The 25,502-nt window shown below is 41.1% G+C and overlaps 1 protein-coding gene across 1 annotated transcript; it reads left to right on the top strand.

Annotated features, from left to right (window-relative positions):
• The first annotated feature begins 9,027 nt into the window (after nt 1-9,027).
• On the top strand, nt 9,028-13,065 carry SFRP2 (secreted frizzled related protein 2). Its single transcript, XM_073340068.1, has 3 exons — nt 9,028-9,689; nt 11,000-11,080; nt 12,515-13,065. Exons 1-3 carry the CDS (start codon nt 9,191-9,193, stop codon nt 12,817-12,819), a joined length of 885 nt encoding a protein of 294 aa, XP_073196169.1. The 5' UTR covers nt 9,028-9,190; the 3' UTR covers nt 12,820-13,065.
• The last annotated feature ends 12,437 nt before the right edge of the window (nt 13,066-25,502 follow it).

Genomic DNA, 25,502 nt, shown 5'->3' with positions numbered 1-25,502 from the left:
CACCCTATATTTCCCCATGAGCAAGATCCTTCAATGACGGGAGGAAAAATGGAAAAGACTCATTTCCCCTCAGCTTTTGAATCTTCAGAGAGAGACTCCTCCTGAACATAAGGAGCCTTTTACTAAACCTTCTCCATGCTTAACTGAACTGAAAGCAATACTAGGAATCATTGTTTTTTATTATTTGCTATAGAGTGGTGCCTAGATTTCTCAATCAAGTATGGAGCCCCTTTGTGGTAGGCCTTGTACGAGCCATAGTGGGGGACTGTCATTGTGCCTCTGACCTTAGAGATGATTCACCAAGTGAGATGGACAAATGAGATGTGGGAACAATGGTGGGAAATTCATGCAGTTACTGAGGTAGCTCCTGAACAACTTGATGGTTCCTGAAGAATGACAATAAAATAGTAGGACTGGGCGTACAATAACTATGAATATTTCCTATACCTACTACAGAAGACCCATCAAACAAACAAACAAACCACATTGCTAGGCAGGGAGGATGAGTAGTGTTATGAGTTCCTCACTCTTTATGTCATCATGTATTAAGCGTATTCAAGACAGTAAATTTGTATTAATAAAAATGTGCAAAAAAGTAAATGAATATAGTTGATCTTATTTAATACAGCATGTTTCAGCAAACTGCTACCCATTTTTTGGCTATCAGTACACATAACGCACACACTAGTATAGCCTTCAGTCCTCCTTTCCTTGTTCATTCCTCAACCCACAGATATGTCCCTGAAAAAGTTAGTGGTGGTGTTTCTTTGACAATCTGAAATTATATAAAATTTGGGTAAGGTGGGATAGGGAGAGAAATGGTTTTATAGAGACTGATAATACATAGACACACTATAATAGTCATGGTGTTCTATTGCTGTCTCTTAATCTGGACCTCTGTACCCGGAGATCAATTTTTCAGTCCCCTTATTCTCACTCTCCACCCTCAAGTTTTAAGGTGATTTAAACACTTTACTGCCTTAAGGATTTAAGACATTTTAACAGCATACATTGCCTTAGGATCTAAAGTGGCTTAAATGCTTATGCAACTTTAAGGATTTCATGTGGCTTAACTGTTTATGCCACTTTATGAATTTATGGAAGCTTAAAAGCTTATGCTTCATTTTTAAAACAATAATAAAATGGCTTAAAAGCTTATGACATTTTAAGGATGTTTTCTTCTTTTTCTTCCTGCTTGTCTTTAAAAAAAATCTAGGAAATGAAATGAAAAAAAAATGCTAATGGAACAGTTAAGTTATACATTTAAAATAAAAATCACTAAAGTGCAAAAGCTAAGAATTCTAAAACAGCATGAATTTATCCACATTGTTTCTATAGAGGATTTTTCTATTCCTCGTTTTGTTTGATAAATAATAATAATGTGACATTTTTATCCATTACTATTTATTTCATAAAATATTCAGGATATACTGCAAAACTGACCATGCTACTGTAGGAGGCCATTTCCTGATTATTTTTGTTTGAAACATGCAACCTTTGAATTATATCATCATACTAGACTGATCAATCCATCGATCGATAAATAGATCGATCGATCTGGGTTTACTTTGACAAAATACTTTCAAAGTAACTAATTTCATTTTGTGAGCCAGAGCAGCACAGCGGGCCCACTTTTTATGCTGAGCATGTCCTCGGGATTTACACTCAAAAGATTTTCCTTGGAGAAACTCAAATTCCATCTGTTGCCTCTACCACAAATCGCCTTTATTATATTGACTTTACTCTCTTGACGCTCTTATCTGATGGCAATAAATTCCCACTAGAGTGGAACACCACCTTAGCCAGTGACCTCAGACAGACAATAGAGCAGGTCCTTGCAGACACTCTCAACTGATTTCTGAGCTGCTCACTTGCTCTCTCTTTCTCGATTGCCTGGTTTGTGCCAGGTTTTATTCAGGAGTTCCGACTGTGTGCAATTAGGAGATTCTTCGTTTAAAGGGACCTCATGGGGGCTGCAACAGATCAGTGGAGCAATAAATTACTGGGGCTTCAGAAGCAGAAGGAGACTGGAAGAAATTTGGGAGGGGGGGAGGTGAAAGGGTAAATGCAATCGCCTGGAATCTCAGAATCTGACTCCAAGGTAAAGATATTACCAGCCTTGTAAATCTCCGCACTTGGGTAATGATGGGTATAACAGAAGCTGCAAAATATACAAATTAACTGTAGGATGCTGGAACAATCGGCATCTTCATAAAAACAATAGGAAAAGAAACGCCAGCCATTTGCTCCCATTATGTTTGAGTTTGAGCAGTAAAAACCAAACGACCCGCATTTTTACAAAGCAGTTGTTCTAATGTCCCTGGGAGGACTTCGTCGTCCCTTTGACTGCGCACTTTTACAAATCAGAGCAGCCAATATAGGCGAGCCCAGGAAGCTGGAAGGAGCCTATGCTTTGAGCAAAGTCTATGAGATGCTGAACTGGTGCTGGCGTTAACAAAGGTAAAAGATCAAATCCTGGAGAAGACGAAAATAAGCCTAAGCCAAAGCCTGCAAAATGGACACGCGAAGAGGTTCCACTCTTTCGTTTCTGGCTTCTGTAGTAAATTACAGTGTTATCCCCTTTTAAAGGAACATGATGTGAAATGGGGTTTAAACAGAGTTCAAGCGAATTGATATACATCTGAACCTTTTAACGAGGAACCAAGCTGCCACATAAATACACAAGCATAATATCACCAATCAATGATAAGCTAATTGGTCGCTACGTGCACTTTTTCAGGGCCATCTTGTCCTGGGGATGGATAGTCGCCAAGGCTCGTTGTTTGCACATGGAGATCGTCCTTTAGCTTTGTTCACGCTCAGGATTGTTGCAGGCTCTAGACAACTAACTGCCTCTCGTTGAGAAGAACACAAAGGACCCACCCTTTGTGTAAGGCTGCTCTACTTCCAGGCAGCGTTAGAAGAGAGAAATTCCTCCCCCTGTAATAAAGGGTTAAATCAAAGCATGCTTGGCGAGTCAAAGAAGGACTTAGATTTACTCGAGTATGAAGTGGGGTCTAACGTGTTAAGTACGTGGGAAAATGCAGCCAGGGACCATAAATATCTCATTAGTTTCATTTCCAATTAACCGTGAAACAGCAGCTGGAGTGAACGCGTGCAGCAGGGGGATCCTAGTGCTGAGTCCCCTCGGGCCATGGATGAGACTGGAGAGCAGGAAGAGTCTGTCTGACACAGACACCACTGGCTGTAGCTGTAGCCCTGTTACTTTACTTCCCCTTCTACCACCTTGTTCCCTTCCTCTTGATGCCCTCTCCGCTCTCCCCCTCCACTTCAGAATCACTTCCCGTTCACTGCACCAGCCCCCTCTCTCCTTCCTTCACGCTGGACCCTCAGTCATTAACTCCTCACTGCATTTCCCCCGCCTCTCAGTCACATCCAAATATCGCACTCCTGAGAAAGCAAACCAAGGCAGGGAGCTGGAGGCAAGAGGATGTGAGGCTTTTGAAAGATTCTGACAGCAGCCTTTCCACCCCTTCTGCCAATAGATGCTTCTGGTGTAAATGAACCAAAGGAGGATTTTTCTTTATGGATTTTTAATACAAAGCGTTTATGTGGTTAATAAATTATCTGGAACGCGGGTGAAATTGATGCCTCCCCCTCAAAAAAGCTGTACTCAAAAGCGTGTGTAACTTTTGCCTTTTCCTTCTCTACAAATCCAGTAAACTCAGCCTCTCTGGAATAGGCAAACATGACTCCGTTAATCTTCTGTTCCACAGTTTGGAAAGGTGAGTTTTGCCTTTGACTTCACAGGCAAACTAATCTTCCACTCTAGGGACAACAAATCCAGCTTTTAAAATAGAATGAAGTCTCAAACAACACACTCAAGATCTCTTCACAAATCTGGACTTGGCCCCTTTCTGTACAGTTTGACATGTGGCAAATTCACATTCCTTTTATGGGCATGCAGCTCTTTTACAGCTCTTCCTTGAGCTTTTGAATTTCTTTACAGAGATATTCAGAAATTCTGTTTTTCTTAGGGAAAAAATACTATTAACATTGGGATAAATTTATTGCATCAAGGCTGCAGCCATTTGGCTTCACTCCAAATTACCTTAAGTGCAATTTTGGTAACACCTCCTTACCAAACATACCTTGCAAGCAGTTTAGTCACACAATTGCAGTGACACATTTATAGCCACAGACCTAATTTTTTTTAAAGTGACTAAGAATTTGGGGTGCCCAAATTGAGACCCCTTAAAGGGGCCTGATTTTCAGAAAGTGCTAAATACCTGCCTTCTGAAAATCAGGCCCCTTTAATAGGTCTCAGGGCACTCAAGATCACTAGTCACTTTTGCAGATGTAGGCCTCCGTGTTTTATTTGAAGGTATTCGCTTTATTTAAACAAATGCATTGCCAAAGCTCTGGTGTGAACTGTGTAGATAAAATTTAACACAATAATGTGTTGTTAATTTCTTTGTAGTCTACAAAGTAATAAGTACAAAGACACAACCAACTAGAACACTAGTTGGAAAGTTATATCACTACTATTGTTTTTCACAAACCTGTAATGCCTTCCAGAGCTATGCTAAAGTCTTGCATGCTAATCCAGGTGGTGTATGTCAGTAGTGTGTTTAAGCTATAAAATGTATGCACTGATAGTCCTGGAACATAACTTCACTTAGGAAAGGTTGAAACACAATACCAATTTTAAACAGTTAGAGTCTCCTTCCAAATCCAATCCTGTTCTCAACCCAAATCATTTCATGAAAATCAACCAGAGCCAGACCGATTAAGAAGAGGTTGAGAAGTCTCTTTACCAGAAGCTGTAATTCAATAAGTCAAACTTCCTAGGTATCTCTGCAAAAAGGACAAGCATCTCAGAGAGCAGGCCCCCCCGACTTAACCCCTAGTCAGTCTGTTTCTAAACAAAGTTCTCATTCTCCTAAACTATTTTAAACAGCAACCTCTTTCTCTCTCTGTGTGCGTGTGTGTGTCTCTCTCTCTCTCTCACACACACACACACCCCTGTAAAATTGATCTTGCACTTTGTGTGCCACTCAGAGAGAATATTTCATATCAAAATATCTTGACCCAGAGCTAATTCACCAGTTTCCAGTTTCAGCAAAGCTTTCTGATGCGCAAGAGTAATGATAGAGAATACAGGCATTCAAGCCTGCAGTTTAGGAAAGTAATACCAGAGTTTACAATCACAAGGACCAACCTCAACCTTTCAATCTAAAGCACTCCAACATTTTCCATTAAAAGGATCAGAATGAGAATCGTAAATATTGCTTGATGCTGGAGGTTTTAAAATGTGCTCAGGTCATCTCACATTTACAGGAGACTGGTTCTCCAAGTCTGGTTTTAAAATGCTATTCTGTTATCAAGTCTCATCTAAAGTCAAGGCTCTAATCCTTGAAAAGCACAGTATGGTCCCCATCCTTCCCCTATTGAAGCGAATGGCAAAAATCTCATAGACTTCAATGATTAGAGGATCTTCTCCTACAATTTTATCCTCTTTGTTAGGAAATAGCTCCTCCTCTTGACCCACAGACAGTCTCTGAGCTTCATTCCCCACTGTCTTGCAAATGACTGACTACACAGCCTGCACCTATGAAAAGAGGGCATATGAAAGGAGAACTGTGGTTTGGTCATGTTTCAGATCCACTTTGCACAAGTGTAAATGACAACCCAAGATGGAAGGCAGTGGCAAATGAAGCCCTCTAAATTATAAAACTACACAAAGTAATCAGAGATCAGTAAAGCTAGTCAAATGTAGTCACTACTCTCCCAGTGAACTAACTATGAGTTTTGCTATTGACTCCAGTGGGAGCAGGACACAGCACTGAAATCACATAACTTGTGGAAACAAAAGAATCTGAAATATCTTATACTGCTCTCTCAGAGACTAGACAAAAAGCCTTCAATCCAGATACCACAATTAGTCTGCAGAACTCATTGCCACACAGAATGCTGTTGAGGCCAAAAGCTTAGTAGATTTCAAAAAAGGATAGACATTAATATCAATAACAAGAATATCTAGAGTTATAGAATAGCTTTTTTAAAGAAAGCATTTCAGAAGGGATATAAACCTTCATGTTGCAGGATATAAACCAAGAAGGGGTGAGGAAGAAACTTTCCCTGTTATTATTCCATAACTTCCTATTGGAGGTTTCTTGCACCTTCCTCTGATAGGACTGGTGTGGCCACATTCAGAGACTGGCCACTGGACTAGATGACCCAGTATGGCAACTCCCATCTTCTGCGGGGGGAATATAATAGTGAGACACTGTAGGTATATGACCCAGCCTGCAGTCCCTGAGCACCCAGAACTCCCAGTGACTTCTACAAATGCATTGGAAAATCTATTTTATCAAGTACCTGGTCAGATAATGTATAGAAAAGGTGCCCTCTTGCTTCATGTTCAGTTACATGGTGACTAATGCACAATGGTATAATGCATCTTTACAGATATGCTACTTGCACTCTGCTTAACAAAACACGAACAAAGAAAATGACCCCCAAGATTTCCGAAACCTCACTCATCTAGCTAAATGTATCTGGATTACAGGATATATTGGTAATTTGCCACAATCATGATTTCCAAGTCAAGTGTCTAGTACCACATCTATAAGGAGATATTTAATGGTACCTTCAAATAGCAATGTTGTCATAAATAATTTTACTAAATCTCAGAGATTTGCAATTGCAAATGACAAAGATGCTGTGTTGTGAATGGGATCCCAATGCCTCCTCCATTAGTTTTTGCGCTTGTAAATCAATGCAATGTCCAATCCTTTAAATATGTTTCTAGATGAAGACAGATGGTTAGAAAGCGATATACATGTTTTTTGTTCTCCCTATAGAACAATTCGTAGTTTACTCTCAGCAAAGTTTTTAGAAATACTATTTCAAAGACAATTTAATTCTTGCAACTGGGCAAAAGATTGAGGTTCCAGTTTTTCATTGATGAAATACAACAGTGAGGTGGGGACAGCACAAAAGGGGGTGAACCTCCAGGCTTGATTCTGAAGTCAATGGCAAAATTCTTACTAATTGTAATGTGCCCTTCCTCTGCTGAAAGGGGAAGTAGGGTATTCTTTCCCAGCGCCCTTTACTGGTCGCAAGTGAGTGCAAACAGAACAGCCTGATTAGAGGGCAGGGGGTTGAAAGGAAGTCTGAAATTATAGCATTCTCTCCCACTTTTGAACTATGTATTTCCAGACTCAGATTGCTCCTTCTGCATTAATTAAAAGAAAGATTCAGTAACAAAAAACCTTCTTTAGGAGTATGGATCAGTTATAGACATGTGACAGCCTAGTGGGGGCAAGTGGCTCAGATTCAAAGAGGCCTCCCTATGTATAACCGCAGCTGTGGGAAGGTAAAAGACCTGTTATCATAAACCTCAGACTAGGATGTAAAGTGGGGGAAGAGAGCCTTCTTTGTCAAGGTCTCCCTGCTGTAAAAGACAGGCACTAAACCTCAACCTGGCTTAATCTCTAAAGGACATTTTGTGTGGCACCAGGTCACCCCACCTTCTTCCCACTCACCACTTCAATCTGCATTTCATGTAATGAACAGAACTGACCTCCCGTGCTTGGAGGCAAGAAGGCAAGGGGAGCTCATGAAGTAACAGAATCAGCAGCAAAGATTTCCTATGGTTTCACCTGGGCGAGAAGAAAAGGATGCAACTAAAACAGAAAGAAACAGGTTTCAGAAACCTTGAGAGGGTGTAACCACTAGCCATGCGGTACTTTATCACACCACCAGGGGCACTGCTCCTGGTGCCTAGCTCAGAACCGAGCTGCCCTATTACATCCATTTTTTAGGGGAACACCGCATTGTACAGTTATTTCCCCAGTTTGGTCACTAAGTATTCACAGATTCCCTTCGTTCATCTCATTTGTTTTCTTCTGTACTTTCTCTTGAAAAGGGGCTGAATTTTCTTACTATATGGTGGGAACGGGTAAAAATTAATTTAACTTTGTCTTTTTCCCCCTGAATCCTGGCAACTATTGAGCCACATTTTATATTAATTGGGTAATATTTGCGCATTAGATTGGACGGGGTAGAGAGGCTTTTGGCGCTTATAAATGCCTAAGTATGAGCAATAATAATTACTATAAGGCAAAAAAATATTAGCATGCAAAAGTCTTTTCTGTGATACTAATGAGTAAAGATTGATCCCTGCGCTTAAAATTGAAGATTGAAATCCTGTGGAGCCACTTAATGCAGTACAGGCAAAAGCGGCAGTTTTTACCCAGTTCGCTATGAGAATTGGGACCGGTTAACCATTAGTTTAGTCTTTGAGCTAATATTTTTCATTGTGATTTTTATGCTCCATATACACAATTAAAGCGGATTTTTTCTTTATTGAAACAAGCATGGGGGGGGGGGAGAAATCCTTAAGATTTGTGTGTGTGCTAATCACCAAACGGACCTCTTAAAATAAGATCCATGGGAAGTAAAGACTGTGAAAGAGCTACACTTCGGTGCAGTGCTGCGAATCCAGTCCAAATGCCAGTTTAAAAAAAAATACACCTCTTGCCCCACATTCGAATGAATTCGAAACAGGTCAGAGGTGAAGAGACTCAGCTGGGGTCAAACTCACGGAAACCAAACAAGTCTCTCCTGATGCGTTCCGCTAGAGAAGGAAGCACCAGCCCAGCGTGGTAACTGAGCAAAGGAGACTAGTAGGAAACGGACCGGCATCTTCAATTGAAGGGGAAGAGGAAGAGTTCTATTTACAATAGCTTTATGAACTGCAAAGCTCACCTCTAAAACTAAGCCACAACCTTAAAGCATCTCTCTCTGTTTGCCTGAGCAATGAGCTCTTACGTCTTTTGTGCTCTTTGTTCAGAGAGGTTTTTTTTTTAAACATGCATTGTAACATTTCTTTTAAGGATTGCCTGCCAAAAGAGAATCCCCTAAGGAAAACCAGACCAAGAAAGTAGTGACCAATCCTTTTCGGATTATTGTCAGAAAGCTCCTCCCAGCCCCTACAATTTGCATAAAAAAATCCAGAAAACTCTTGTTTGCCCAGCATCTTGATCAGTTTGTCCACCCCCGTCTAACAGTCAGAGCCTGAGCCTCCTGGAAAGCTGCATGTAGCCTCAGGGGAGCTGAGAGTTTCTCTCTCTGGGCTAGAGCCTGTTTTCTGCCTTTGTAAGAAACTGGAACCCTCGCTAGGGCGTTTTTTTCACCCCCGTTTTAGAGCGTGTCACCAACCATGTACCAGGGATACTGGTCTCTGTTCCTGATCTTTATCGCCTCCCACTGCGTAGGGTCCGTCAAAGGGCTCTTTCTTTTTGGACAGCCCGAGTTCTCATACAAGAGGTCCAACTGCAAACCTATCCCCGCCTCCCTCTTGTTGTGCCGCGGGATCGAGTACCCGAACATGAGGCTGCCCAATCTGCTGGGGCATGAAACGATCCAGGAGGTCCTGGAGCAGGCTGGAGCCTGGATCCCTCTAGTTCAGAAGCAGTGCCACCCGGACACCAGAAAGTTCCTGTGCTCGCTCTTTGCGCCCGTCTGCATCGATGACCTGGATGAGACCATTCAGCCTTGCCATTCGCTCTGTGAGCAGGTGAAGGACAGTTGCGCCCCAGTTATGTCTGCCTTCGGCTTCCCCTGGCCTGAGATGCTGGACTGCAGCCGCTTCCCCCAGGACAACGACCTATGCATCCCCCCGGCAAGCAGCGACCACGTCCTCCCTACCCCCAGAGAAGGTAAGGATGATACTGCTGCAGCCTCCTTCGAGCTTGGGCATTATTATTTCAGTGAGGGGTTCACAGGTTTCCCTGCATATTGTAATGCCTCAAGAACCAGAACATCCCCTATACTCTGCAACACATGCCAGGGGCTGTGGAGTCATCTCGGTTGCAGTTGTAGGTCTATGGGAGAGTGAATACTAGCTTTTAAAGCCGCCGAAAATGAATTGTTTCCTGCCGTGAACAGGTTTTAAACAATGACCAAAGTTAAGAACGACAGGAGGTTGTTTTACACCTGTATTTACCATGACAGTTTGTTGTAGGGTTGCTAAAGAGAGAGCGCAAGAGAGTGGAACTGAAAAAATGCCAAGATTTTTGATTGACCAGCAAACCAATTTCACACGTGAAAAGTCCATGAATCGACAGTTATTACGAATGAAGGAAGCCTCTTCCACTGGTACCCGCTTTTTATTTGGGGGCTGGTTTTAATTAGGTGGAGAAGATCATGCAAAAGGAGAATTTCCCTAGTTATAAAAGGGGTGGGCGGGTGAGAGGGAGTAGCTTTGGGAAGGGAACCTCGGGCGCTCGATACCCTTTCACAAAACCCCACGGTGTGCCTGACTTGATTTTTGTTCCTCGTGGGAGGGGAAGGGGGCTCCTTAATCCTTTTCAGGGGATTCAACAGGAACTTCTTTTCAAGCCCCTGCTTCCTTCTAGGCAGATCTTAAATCAATTGCAAAGTTGCTTAGCAATCTTTTCTGACATGATGCAGCGTGACTTTCCAATCCTCTTGAGGTTAGGTGGGTAATTCACTGGAAATGTTTTGCATTTTTCGAACATTTTCCCAACCCAAGCGATAAACAAATCAATGCTTTTATTCCTATCGCTTTCAGTGGGAACTTTGGTGGTTTTGTGATTTTACTTGGAGTCCCTGGCTCTTTGCTGCTGTGCATTTCACAAATCTTCCTCTCCTTTTTGAAAAAGGAAGGATTTTGACCGGAACGTGATCTATATTATTTCCATAGCTGAAAGAATATGCACACTTCACAGCTCACAGTTCATTCCTGTTTTAATGAAAATCCCTCTATTCTTAGAATTTAAAAAAAAACCCAACAGTTCGTTTAGAGAGGTTATGTTAACGAAACAATCTCTGTGCGATCAGTTCTGGTGTCATCTAGGAAATGAAAGGTAAATCAGAAGTTATAAAGGCAGCTGTGAGCATTCTATAAAGGGCACATACCAGTTGGTAGAAAATCTCAATTCGCTTCAATGTTCCCAAACGCCACCTGCTGTTCTTTTTTAACCAAACCTGCTTCTTACATTTCCAGCACCAAAGGTCTGTGATGCCTGCAAAAACAAGAACGAAGATGACAACGACATCGTGGAAAACCTTTGCAAAAATGACTTTGGTAAGTGGAAAAAGAGCCCTCTGGTTAGAATTCCAGGACTGGGGTCCACTCCTGTAATGATCAGGTTAAACTTCCACAGCGGGCAATGGGATTTCTGCCAGAGTAAGGATACAGTCAGGATTTAGCCTTGTCTGCAAATCAAACTAAACTCAATCCTTCTAAGATACTGTGTCAGAAGGCTTCAATCATGCAAATCCTAGTCAGAGTGAAAAAAAAAGTGTTTTTAAATCCTAGCAAAGTCAGATTTCTGTTTGCAATTTCCTCCTCATCTCAAAAACCAACAAAATTACCAACAATAAAGCTGTTTAATATTCGTTTATATAGTGGACTCTGGCAAGTGGAGTAGTACAATGAACAAGAGCAATCTGTAATCTAAAATACTGTCTAGGGGAAAAAGTGGAGGAAGGATTTCATATAGGGGGTGCAGGGGAAGAGATCCAAATTCCCAGTCTCAAACATTTGTAAAGACTTTCTTTGCAGATTATAAATGAGCTTCTACATACGATTTAACAGAGAAGGTGATGTGTGGAGACTTAAGTATATATACAAAACATGAAGATTCTGGGTTAGAAGAGGACAGGAAAGCCCTTTTAACAAGGAGAATTGGGAAATGTACAAACTGGAGTATGCCTATTTCAAGAGACTATTATAATAGATCAATATTTATAATTGCAGGTGGACCTGTACTGTAAACATCTAGTAATTCAAATGTGTCCTCAGAAACAAAGCCATTATGAGGACAATGTATTAATATAGCCTGTATTTATCCTGGCTTTGGACTGGCAAACAATGCCTGAGGTATTCAGATAAAACCTTTTAGAGCTAAACATGTTGTGCAAGTCCTTAAAGAGCCTTGTATTTCCCTCTCCTTAGTTATTTTATCAAATCAAATGCAGCTGTTAGGTCAGTTCTCCTTCCACGTGATCTATTCTTTTAAATGGCAATACATGTGAAATATCATTTCCTTACAAGTTTACCTAAAAATCCTCTCCAGACTAATAAATTAAGTTTAACGTTTTCAACCACAGAAAAGATCAGATTTCAAATTAGATTTAGATTCTTCCCCCTCCCTCCTTTTCAAATTCTAGGGTTTCAGTAAGAATAAATATGTGCTAGGTTTTAACCCAGCATTAGACAATGTACAAAATGTGCCCTCTCTGTGTTTGCAAACATTAGGAAAACTAAAGAAAAGATGCATTTAGAAAAGAAGGAAAAAAAATCTTAAGGTTGATTCAAACTGAGATGACTTGCATGCACTTAGTGGCTTTAGAAAATGAGCCACCTGCTGCCCATTCTGTCAGCCCCTGACAGTTTAATTAGCAATAGAAGACCTCCCTCCCCAGGTCCCCTTTATGTGCACTAATGGGAAAAAAAAAATCTCTCAATCTCTCTCATCCCACTTCTCCCTCCCCCCTGCTCCACTCTCTCTATTAGCCCTGAAGATAAAAGTGAAGGAGATCACATACATCAATGGGGACACCAAGATCACCCCTGAAACAAAGAGCAAAACCATCTACAAGCTGAATGGGGTGACAGAGAGGGATCTGAGGAAGACAGTGCTCTGGCTCAAAGGTGGCCTGCAGTGTACCTGTGATGAGATGAATGACATAAATGCACCCTATTTAGTGATGGGACAAAGGCAGGCTGGGGAGCTGGTGATCACCTCCGTGAAGCGGTGGCAGAAAGGGCAGCGGGCGTTCAAACGATTCTCCCGCAGCATCCGCAAACTGCAATGCTAATCACTTCTACTCTAGTCACTTTCACCCCAGTCACTTACACCAGCTGCCCCAGTTCTGAGCTCTTCAAGCCTCTTGCACCTTCTTGTTTCAGCCTTTCTGAACCACAAGATATAGCAGGCATGGGAGACGATGGCTGTTTGTTTAAAATGAAGAGGAGGGGAAAACCCGCCCCTTCAAATTTTGTAAATATATTAAAACTGTAATAAAAATCATGAATATTTTTGTGAAGTATTAAAATATCTTGCTTAAAGCTAGTTTGTTTGGTTTGATTTTTGAATAAGTGCAAATGTGACATTGGTCTGAATTTTTCTTTTTTCCTTCATGTTGGGAAAGCTGCTCAATTGATATCACCACCTTTCTCTATACACACATTTGTGTTTGTGTGTATTTCTCTCTGACACACTCAGAGATGGCAACAAACATTTCCCCCTTTTGTTGACCTTGTACATGGAGTCTGATTTTTGTCCATGTATGAAATGGCATGCCATCTATTTTAACACTATAGAGGAGACCGTTACAACTGCTGCATGAGGTACATATGCATCAATACAAGTAAGTTAACCATGTGTACATTTTGTTTTCTGACCCTGCCCCCCGAAACAAAAAAAAACATTTTGTACACTGATCTGAATACACCTTTTAACTTTTTTAAACTTGCAAATTAAACCATTTGTAGCCTAACTGTAATATACCTAAGGATTAACCTGAAAGAGTTGTAAAATATTGTTTTAACCAACCTTGTAAATATTCCAGATAAACGTTATATCCTTGTATATAAACTTTACATCGCAGTTTACCAATTGTCTTCCTTTTGGGGGGGGGTGGAGTTATGTCAACGAGTTTTGAAAATGAGAGAATTAAGAATCACCACCACAAACGGGTTTTTGTCATAATACAGCAAAACTTGCACCAAAGTCCCCAACTCCAATAGTCAATAAATAACCACTTTAGAGAGCCCAGTCCCATGATTGGATCCATGAGGGTTGGGCTCTCTAAAGTGGTTATTTATTGAATTAATAGGACTCCACACAAACCTAAAGATCCACCCATAGCGGTTCTAAGATGTATCTGTAACTCTTAAACACCATTTTAAGATTAGCAGGGTTTTTTGCTGCTCCTTTGGGTGGCCAATTATGGTTTCACCATGTCTCCTAGGAAGACTTTGCTGTCTCGCTCTTTTTTTAAAAAAATTGTATTTTTTTATTTCCCCTCCAAAAAATAAGAAGAGAACAAAGAAAAAGGACAAAAAGAACAGAAAAGGAAAGGAAAGAGGGTAGGGAGGGGAAAGGAAAGTAGCATCTCAGGTCTGGTCTACACTACAGACCTATACTGATATAACTAGATCCTTCAGGGTTGTGAAAAATCCACACCCAGAGCAACGTAGTTATACTGACTTGCTCCTCCCACCCCATAGACAGCACTATGTTACCGGGACAGCTTCTTCCACTGACATAGCTATCACCTCTTGGGGAGGTGGATTAACTAAGCCAATGGGAGAGAGCTCTCCCGTCAGTGTAGAGTGTCTTCATTACAATGCTACAGCAACATTTTAAGTGTTGACTTGCCTCAGATTCCTCCTAATTTAGGAATTAGTCAAAGATTTCCAAAAATTCAAACCAACTCTTTTTAAATTTGTCTAAGGGGAAGACTTCGCTCTTTATCGATGTAGAGTTACAATGGCTTATCTATTTTAAAATGATCAGAATAAGGTTAATTTTCATACACATACAATTGATAGTAGTATAAAAGGAACCGGAAGTCCTACGTGAAAATCCCTGTTAGAACAATTTAATAGTGCAGAATAATTAAGGCCCTTTGTTTTGGGGTTTTATTTTATTTAACATTTCCTAGGAATTTGTCAGTGTTTATTACTAACATTTAAAAAAATGGGTGAAAATTGGTGCAAAAAATTAACTTCATGGTTTTCTAGGTAAATATCAGGATTAATACTGGGGGCTTTGTCCGGCAGGAGAAGCAGACGGAGCTCTGTGACCTGGGTCTTCTCTCAGGGTGCATGTTGTAACCCTCCCTCAGGCAGCGCTGAAGGGCCCAGCTATTCACAGGGGCTATCACTGGAGCCAGTACTCAAAAGGGCAGCAATAGGTGGGGGCTAGGAAATACCCGGTGTGGTAGGGTGCTTGATACTTGCGGGGCAGAGTGAAGGGGTTTCTGGTGGGGCAGGAGGCCAGTACTCACTGGACAGGGGGGTGATGGGTGCCCATACTTACAGGGTGCAACTTTTGCTGTGCTGATTGGCAATGGTCTTGATGTCGCCATTCTGCATCACCATGGTGTAGCAGCTGAGGAAGTTCAGGTCCATGCGAACCACCAACATGGCAGTTTCTGGTGCCTTCTGCTCCCTGCAGACCTGTCGTAGCAGCAGTTGAGCAGTCTTGACTTCTGGGACCTGGCACCCTGCCAGTCTCACTGCCCCACTGCAGAGCAACAGCCACCCACCAGCAGTTACCCTGTTCGGTGCAGCCACACTGTGCTGTCTGTCAGGGACCCTACATGGAGGAACCGTCTCCCCACCAGAGTCTGGACTAGTACCTTGCTCCGGAAGGAGAGATAACCACTTGGTATGTGCCATCTTTCATTTCAGGGCAGGGAGTCAGGTAGGGAGGGGGGCAAAAACTAAAAAAATTAGTAAAAACAAATAATGGGTTTTGTAAAACCTAAGCCATTTTCAGTAAAAATCAGTAAAAACCAAAACCAAAGGGCCTTAGAAATAATTAAAATGGTAAAATAACAAACAAAAAGCTAGTACTTCTATTTCATATATATTTTTATATATTAATACTTTTACTTAGGCAAGAAATATCAACAAACATAATAGGATTTTTAAAAACAAAACATCACTGGGGTTAGCTAAGAGCTTAACTAGGAGACTATCTTAGCACCCGTTCTTCTAAACTGTTACAGAGGAATGTGATTACACAGTCATATTTTATCATATATCTTTAAATAATATAAATATGAATGGGCCTATTTCTCAAAGCTCCTGAACACCCAGTACTCCTATTGAATGCAGTGAGAATATTAGACTCTCAGGATCAGTCCCTGTCTTTTATTACTGACACAGAATAACATGCATATACCACACAATAATCAGTTTTTCAATGTGAAAACTAGAAAAGCAGCCCCATTATTTTTCATGCATTCAGAATGATTTTTATCTTGTAGCATACAAGGTTAAACCTTTTACTGTCTATTGCACAGAGCTTGTTTTGAACAGGATAAGATCCTGGGGCCCCATCCTGCATTCGTTGCATACTCAATATTTCCATTGAAGTCGACAATGCAGGACTGGCCCTTCACAGGAATATTTGCAGACAAACTTAAAAAGTAAGTGGCTCATACATTGCAGATATTTTCTTATGGTGTTTCCTCTGAAAGTGTAGGGCTTCTCATGAAATAGGTCGGATCCCTTCTGTGCCCTGACATTATTACTTGAATACCAACAGTGGACTCAGCATTGTACAAACCCAACAATAAGCAGATGCCACACAGCTCTATCTATCCTTCACAACACGATAGAACCACTGTCACTAACCTGATCCAGTGCTTAGACCAGATCAGCTCATGGATGAAGAACAGCTGGCTGAAGCGGATCAAGGTGGAAATTATGCTGATTGGCAGAGGAAAGCACTTAGAAAAGTTTGCAGCCATGGTTCAGTCTCCATTGAGTGAAGATACACAACCACACCTAACCAATTCAGTCCACAGTTTAGGCGTACTCCTGGTTTTCTCACTGATACTAAGCTCTCACGTAATAGCCATAAGACTGTCCCCATCATGTTTCCCCTTTGAAAACAACAACTTTGACTTCAATGGGAGCACAAGTGAGCACCAAGTCACTTGCCCAGGGTCACACTGAGTCAGTCGGACTGTTTGCTCAGGGTCACATTGACATCAGTGGGATTACTGTCATGAGTAAAGTATGTAGGATTTAGACCAGTGTCAAGAATAGCACTCAGATCATTTAATTCCTATTTATTTCCCTGATTTAACTATGTGTCTTGCCATTTTAATGTTATCCTAACAATAATAATTCACTTCACCAAAAAAGGAAAGGTTTACTCAGTGTTTGTATTATAAAACCTATTATCAGAGGTGTACAACCCAGCTATTGAAAATCCAGCTCAGTTGAAAATTAGCATTATAAGGTCTCAACTTGGAAACAATCTTCTCCAGATGTTACCAAAAAAATCAATTTAATCTATTTCATCATTTTTACATTTTAGAAAATCATTTTGTCTGACTATAACTGGACATCTTTGGTTATGTCAGGTAAAAAGAAATTCAAGTAAGTAGCTAAAGGCCATGCATATCTATAACTTCTGATCAGCATTGAATCACATACATTTGTTTAGAATTAGCTTTCTCACCTGATTTGTTAGGTTTCTAACTTAGATAATAGGATTATTTGCAAACAAAATAAAATAGGGATTCACTTTCATATGCTTTAAGGGAAAAAGTAATTTTCTAGACACTTGTTCTCTTCTAATTAAAAAGAATATTGTTTGGTAGTCAAGTATAGAGGTCTCATTGTTATTGCTTCCATAAAATATTTTAAAATACCAGTTGACTGCAATGAACTAATTTATGGAAAATAATAATACTTAACGTTTATTAAACAGTTTTCATTCAAGTTTCTCAAAGTGCTTTATAATCACCCTAATTTTATTGATCAGGAAAATCAGGTCCAGATGGGTTAAATAACTTGCTCAAAGTCACACAGCAGCCATATACAGAGTTCTGAAAAGAATCAAATCTCTTGCCTCCAATTGCTGTGCTCTAACCACTAGACTACAGCAATCTGAATGGCTCATGGTAGTACATCAATGTTGCAATTATATCATTGGGAAGCATAATAGTGACTAATGTTCCCTCTAGATTATTTTTCCCTATTTTTGAAAAAGTGAGTGCCCAAACTCAAGTTTAAAACTTATCAGCAAAGTCTCTTACACTCTTGTTCTCTTCCTTTCTTATTGTATATCCTCTAATTCCACCTACTCTTTCCATTTCACTCATTCCTGCTCCTTTTTCCCCCATTCCTCATTTATTCCATGCCCCTATATTCACTATTGCCTCCTCTCCACCACTCACTCTCACTTGTTCCTTCCCCCTCACCACATATCCTCTCCCTCATTTTCATTGTCTTTGTACGAAAAAGAAAGAGAACATACACAACAATCCTACACGTTCCAAAAAACCAAAGATACTTGCACAATTCAAAACTACCTAAACAGCATCCGACGAAGTGGGTATTCACCCACGAAAGCTCATGCTCCAATACGTCCGTTAGTCTATACGGTGCCACAGGACTCTTTGCCGCTTTTACAGATCCAGACTAACACGGCTACCCCTCTGAAGCCCGCTCTCTCAGTTTTCTCTTGTACTGTCTATCATCAGAAAGTAATGGGCTTCTCCTCTGCAAGTGGCTGGGCTGCAGGTGGGTATGGTTAGAGAGAGATGGGGGCTGGGGGAATGGGAAATTGAAACTGAGCTCTTTTGTCTACTCTGGGTTTACCAGTTCAGCGATAATGGTATAAACTGCCCCATTGGAAGTACAGCTTATACTAGCAAAAGAAAGTGCTTTTGCCAGTATAGAGTATACTGGTTCCCCAATACACTTTTACAGGTATACGTGCCATAGAAATGTTGTAAAAATAAAATAAAGTAATCACATCCCTAACCAACAGAGTTATACTTGCAAAAGTTTCCTGTTTAGACCTGCCCTACGTGTTCTTAAGGTGGGCAGGGCCATCTGTTGCCAGAGCTCCAGGAGAGGCAGACCCTGCTCTGTGAGGCTCTGACAGCATTAATATGGGCTGGATTTTTTCCTTCTGATATCTCTGATGTTACAATATTACATAAGCACACCCAAACTGCAACCTTTTCATATTGAACAGAATAATCCCATTTGCCCCTAAGCAGACAAATATTCTGAGTAACAATGCTACTGTATTTCACTCTAGGTTATAAGGATGTGTGTGTTACAGTAAAGCAGGAATATGAATACGGTAATGAATCGCTAAACTTGACGGCAGAAAAAAAAGTAGTATACTCGGTTATCTAAATCTGTAGCATTAAGAAAACATTCCAATTTCCCTCAAAGCCAAAGGAAAGGTAACAGAGAATTTCAAAGGAAGTTTGGATCAGTACCTAAAAAAATCAACATAAATCCAGGGGCAGAGTTAAGGTTGGCTGGGTGCTCGTCTGGCCATGGAGAATGTTTCCATTTAATAATCCATGGCTCAGAACTGTGTTTTAAAATGAAAGATTGGAAAACGCAACCAGTTTTTACAGTGTTTTATTTTGTTCTCACAGATGTGCCTAATGGTGCATTTTCTCTTGAATTACATGAACAGCTTTAACTCACAAGTTCCAGAGACCACGGGGCCAAAGGGCCATTGTTGCCCATTTTTTAAAACCTGAACATGTTCATGGCTGGGAGGGAGCATGACGCAGCCTGGCTGGTACCGGCGACCCACTCTGCATCGTGCCACATGCCGGGCCCTCACCTGCTAGCTGCCAAATTCACGGAGGCGACTTCTCTTGGTGCCAGTGGGGCTGGGAAGCAGGACAGTCGGCTTGCCAGGAGGGAGAGTAAAGTAAGGAGCAGGGTGGAGGCAGGGGGTCTGGGAAGATCAGTCTGGTGTAGGAGGTGCTCCCTCTATGGCTCTGGGAGCGAGACGTTTTGGTTGCTTGGCCCTCCCTCTTTTGCAGTCCTTCTGGTGCCCACACTTTAACAATGTTTTGTTTTTGCAATATCACAATAAAGATGCATTTGAAACCTTTAATTTGCATGGAAAGTACATTGTGTGTTTTAGAATCCTAAATATATCCCTAACTATTCAGGGGAAAGTAATTACATAAACAAAGTATTTCAAATATCAAGGTACATATAGCATACTGAATGACCAAGGCCAGTTCCACAAGTTGTGCTACCCTAGACAAACCCGCAAAACGTTACTCTAACCAGCTTACAGTCATCCACACGAAGAGTTACTGAACATTTTGCTATTCTAGCTGCCTGCATGATACAGCCAACCCATTTGATAACATTCAGAAGTACATGAGACTTCCATATCCAAACAGGTTTGGTTAAGAATAGCTTGGCTGTGTGACAAACTTGGAATCCTTTCGCAATGGAAAAAATTGACCCAATGGGGCCCTCAGTAGTGGAACAAATAACAGAAAGGTTTATTGCAACATCATATGAAAAAAAAACAAAACAAATTTGGCTCTCAGTGAAGTAAAATGGTTGGCTACCATTCCTGACCTATTTGTATAACAAATTGAATAAGAAATTCCTCTCCATCCCCAGCAAAAAACCACAGAACAACCCCCCCAACCCATGTATATAACGAATAACCCAACAGAAAAACAAAACAAAAAACCATCACTGCACAAGACCTGAAGATGAGCACTTTGTAAGCTTGTTTCTCTCTCCAACAGAAGTTGGTCCAATAAAAGATATTACCTCACCCACCTTGTCTCTCTAATATCCTGGGACTAACACTACAATATCAACACTGCAAACAAGACAAAAAAGGCAAAGGGAATGTTTTAATTTAATTTTTCTGTAGGGGCGAAAAAGAGGAGCTAGGTTTATATGAAATACACACACAAACACACATACTGGACCCTATCCTGCACAACCACCATGCATCCTCTGCAACATACACAGACAATTACAGTGTAACACCCCCCACGCACTTACACACTTTGTTTTATACCTCCCTCAGCCCCACTGTTGCACCCCTTTCTGCACCCACCAACTCCATGCTGCATCCAGTCACCCTAAAGCCCTACACCACAAACCTTCAGCTGTCCTGCTCATTTCTTTAATTTCTGGGGTAACAGGGTAGCAGCAAGGCACAACTCACTTGAAAATTCTGGGGCATGGAAGGAGCTGTTTGTTGTCCCATTGAGGCCTCCAGGCATGGCAGCACAATCCCTTTCTGCATTCTTACAGAGTAGAAGCAAACAGCATGGTAAGCCCTTGTTCCTGTTGCTTGTTTCTGCCACCTGGTAGCATCACATTGACTATACTAGCTTTGTGAGTGTGAGTGATGTTGCCCTCTACTGGCAACTCCACAGAAAGGATAAGAGACCTATTGCTAGCAGAGCAACAGGAGTTCTCTCCTAGCTCAAGTGGTAGAGACTTCTGTTCTTAGAGCTGAATGATTATATTCTGCCAAAGGAGGAGTGAGAATGTTGCCACAGCCCAGGGGTTATGGCACTCAGCTACGATGGGGGTATCCAACTTCAAGTCCCTGTTCCAATAGCGAGTGGAACAGCTTCAATAGGAGAGATTGAAAGAAACTCACCTGAGGCCAGTGCAGGAGCCAGGGTACTCTCCAAGGAAATGGGAGACCTAGGTACAAATCCCTGCTCCACATCCGGCGGGGGGGGAACTGAACCCTGGTCTCCTGCATCCTGGCTGAGTGCTCTAACTACTGGGTAAAAGAGGGGCACCTACTCCTCAGTATGGGAAAGGGCTAGGCACTCTGGGGGTTGGGGGGAAGTTCATGGCTGTGAATTTCAAGCAGAGGGAGACACCTACCTCCAGTCCAGTTAGGCACTTAAGAGTCTTTGAGGTCATGACTTAGGCCAAACATCCCTCCTTGGTATTACCTATTGGCTAGCATAGGCGGCTCCCGGCTCAGCATGCTCGTGTTTGTGGATCCCATTCTTAGGCTTCTAACTCTCCTCATGCATTGTATAGGGAGCCTTGGTGCCTAACTTCCACTAGGAAGAAGGGTGCCAAAATATTAGGCATTGCAACACTGAGACTAAGTCTCCTTTGCGGATCTAGCCCCAGGAGCCTAAGTCCCATTTTCAAAAGTGACTTTGGTCACATTTTACCCCTTATCCCCAGTTTACAGACTGACTAACAAAGGCACAGAGTAGTTAAGTACTTGATTAAGGTCAGAAAGCAAATCTGTCACAGAGCCTGGAAGAAACTCTGAACAATTGGACAAACAATTCTAACCACTAGCCAAACTTATTAATAAAAACAAAAGTTGGAAGCAGAGAAGCTCCTCATACAATAAACTCTAAAAAACAATTATTGTACACATAAAAGCTGTCCCATAAGAAGTTATAATGCACAACTGCACATCCAAAAACCTTACTATATTAATAACACTTTTTAAAAACTGAGATGATTCAGGTATCAAAAAACAACATTAATCTTTTTGGGCCATGTACAACCCACATTTTTGGTTCAAAAAAACATTGGAGTATGTTCTGGTTGTAGTTAATGGCAGCATTGGAGTATGTTCTGGTTGTAGTTAATTTGCACACAGCAAAATACACATACTATGGCTCATCAGTGCAGAACCAGGGTAAGGTAGAAACAACATATCTAAAATCCAACACAATTCTTTGGCTATGTAGGGGTTAAATTCTGAAACCAAAACACAAAAGCCAGAAAACGCATGGTTAAGCATTAAGCCTCCCATACTGAGCCACTATGGGGTGCCACTTTAATGTTCTCCAACACCTGTTATACTCAGGTAGGAGAAGATTAACCTTCACTAACAATTTCCTTGCTTTTGTGAGTTTGCTTCAGATACTTAACATTATCTAAAAGGCTTTTTTGTTATGTGAATTTTGAACCATATGCGAGGATAAACCACACTTGGCTATATGGTTATGTAGGTGCTCTGTTGGATGTAGAACTTGCATCACAAGGCACACACCATGTTAACAGAACTATCAATCACTTCAATTTACTTTGAGGCACAAAAGTGAATTTACTTAATGAAGTTAGTCCTGACAAATAGTGTTTCTCTATGTAAGACAAAACTTGTTTAAACCATATTGCTCAAAAAGTTTTGATCTGTAGATCTTCATGGATCTAGAGGAACCAGACATTCAGACAAAGCATGAAGATAAAAGATCATTTAAAAGCTAGGGATGTTTTTTAAAGGACGACCACAATTTTGATAAAACTTGGCAGCCCTGCTCAGCATGTCTGTTCCCTTCACATACTGAATATCCTAATGTAGGGTCAGTTTCCAATACCTTAGCGCACTCTGAGTTGTCCTTTACCCTGCAATTGTCCCAGTGAAATCAATGGAGCTTTTTAAAGTAAGGGCAAAATTTTTTAGAGCAGGTATATGACATAGGAGCCTAAGTCTCACTTTCAAGAGACCTGGGTTCAAAGTTTTAAAAGGTATTTAGGCATTCTTCTACCAAATGTTGCAAGGCCGAAGGGCCACATTTTAAAAAAAAAAAAAAAAAAAAAAAGATATTTAGGTGCCTAAAGATGCAGATAGGTACTTGGGATTTTTAAGAACATCTAACTTTATCATTGGAATTAGGCATGTAGGTGATTTTGAAAATCCCACAAGGCACCTGTCTGCATCTTTAAGTGCCTAAATACTCTTAAAAATCTGGACCTAGTCATCTAAATCACTTTTGAAAATAAGACTTAGGCTCCTAATTCAATTAGAATATTTAGAAAATGTTATCCTAAAGATATTAATCAAGTTGAATAACAGAATCTGTCTCATAGACTTGATTTTTTTAGGTCATTTGCTAATCATCTCATTAAGATTCACACACGCAATAGTCTTTGTGAGATGCAAAATAAACTATCCTGTTTATATCTTTTTTGTGGACACTTGTCAGGCAACTTTGATAATTTTTTAATTATGTTTTAATTTTTAAATTATTATTGTCCCTTTTCGACCTGACCAGCTAGTCAAAGTTTGGGGCCCTGAGGATGTTCCAGCTGGTGGAGGAAATTGATAGAGTCTGGTATTTTCTTTGATGGAATCTTGGTTGGGTTTTTGTTTGTTTGTTTGTTCGTTTTTTATGAGGAATGTACAAAGTGCTGTGTCTCTGAATGCAGGCAGAACCAAGAACAAAAGGAGCAGTTTCTTAGCTTACTGTCCCCAAGCCTCTTAAGCCAACACCAGATGCAAAAGGCTTCTCTCTAGCTTTTTCCAGGCCTATACTGTGCTCACAGGCTATTGCTTGGCATTCTTGCCTGTCCTTCTCTCTCTGATTTTGTCTGTTCTCAGTTTCTGTGTTATCCTCTTCCCATACTCACAAGCCCCTCCCAAAACAACACTCAGACAAAAGTTTCTGGGCAGTTTCACACATACCTTGTTTTAGGTGAGGGCTTATGCTAAACCATAATCTCAGTAGGGTTTTAACTCAACCCATAACAAGGTTTCACCCAGCTCATAACATTATGGACCCAATTCCATTACACTTGTGCAAGAAAATCTCCCATTAAAGTCAACCCTAGCTATTGAATTGAGCTTCCAGAAATCTTTCAGGCTTCCACAATTTTTTTTGGTCCTAACGCTTAATTATTACATGTACCTCTGTCTAGATGATTCCTATCACAATGTCTGCTATATAGGGTCAAAGAGTTAACCTAGTGCCGGAGGATTATCCATCTGCAGGAAGGCAGACAATAGTTGTAGATAGTGTAGTCACTTGATATGTAGCCAGTAATACAGGTGTCCAAACCTGTTATTTTTTTTGTCCAAGCCCAAGGCAGGCACAACCAGCATAGGACAGAGCCAGGGTCCTAGCAGGACAATGGAGATTACCAGACAAAGGCTATTGATGTGCTAATGACTCTGATCCACTATAACAAACACAGAGGACTGGAGAATAGAAAAATCTCAGGGGAAGGACACGAAGAGACAAAGGAGTTAGAATCTACTGTTAAAAGGGAGATTCTCTCTGGCAAGGAGTGACCAGACTGGACCAGAACCAGATGATAAGACTGAGCAAGAAAAGAGAAGGTGCAGAAGGATTCTGAACTTGTTGGAAGGATACAGACTAAGACCCAAAGGGCTCTCTTGACAGATAAAGAAACTGAGGCATGGTCTTGTGTTCAAGTATTTGACAGTTTTTCATAGACCTGTAACTCTTGTGCTTTGTCTATAAGTAAAGGGTGTGTGGTTTAGAAATTCTTTGCAAAATGTGTGTGTCCCTTGCTTTAACTGCCATGTAGTCCTTGAAGAATTAAATGATAAACAGAGAACTCACAAGGATGAACCTCTGGAGAGGATATGTGTGAGCTACCGGAGAATCTTGGAGGGTCAGTGCTGGTCTTGGCGCTTAGGACCCTACCTCCCAGGAAGGGGTACCAGCATTGATGTCTGTATCCCAGGAGTATATCTGAAAGGCCAGATATAGAGATAGTGTCTGGACCCTGCTCAGACCCAGTAAGTTTAGAAAGCATGTGGGATCCAAAGGCAGGGTCCCATACAGGTAGCTCAGAGAGGGCTGTAACACATTTTAAATTACTGAGATTTATATTTTTCATATATTAAAGTCCTCTTGGCTGGATCCCCTGCTGACGATATTTGAGCTGGAACTCCTGATTGCTATTCTCAGGAAAAAGAGACAAGAGAATGAGTGTGAGAGAAAGAGACACGCAGGCAATCTAGAAGATCTAGAACTGCTGCATTCCGTTTTTAACACCTCGTTCCAAGACAGCCATTGGAGACTCAGAAAACATCAAGAAAAAGACACCACCATTTACTGGAGTCTTTGCTAAGGAGCAGGATGCTTTCCATGTCTGTAGAGATTTAGCATGGGATTTTCAAGTGCTCACTGCTGACCTAAATTTTCTCCTATTGAAATCAGCGGTAAAACTCCATTGACTTCAATGAGAGCAGAGGTAGACCAAAACTGAG

Source organism: Lepidochelys kempii, chromosome 4 (assembly GCF_965140265.1).
Source record: "Lepidochelys kempii isolate rLepKem1 chromosome 4, rLepKem1.hap2, whole genome shotgun sequence".
NCBI lineage: Eukaryota > Metazoa > Chordata > Testudines > Cheloniidae > Lepidochelys > Lepidochelys kempii.
Note: the sequence above shows the minus strand (reverse complement) of the source record. Positions and strands in the feature narration are given on the sequence as shown.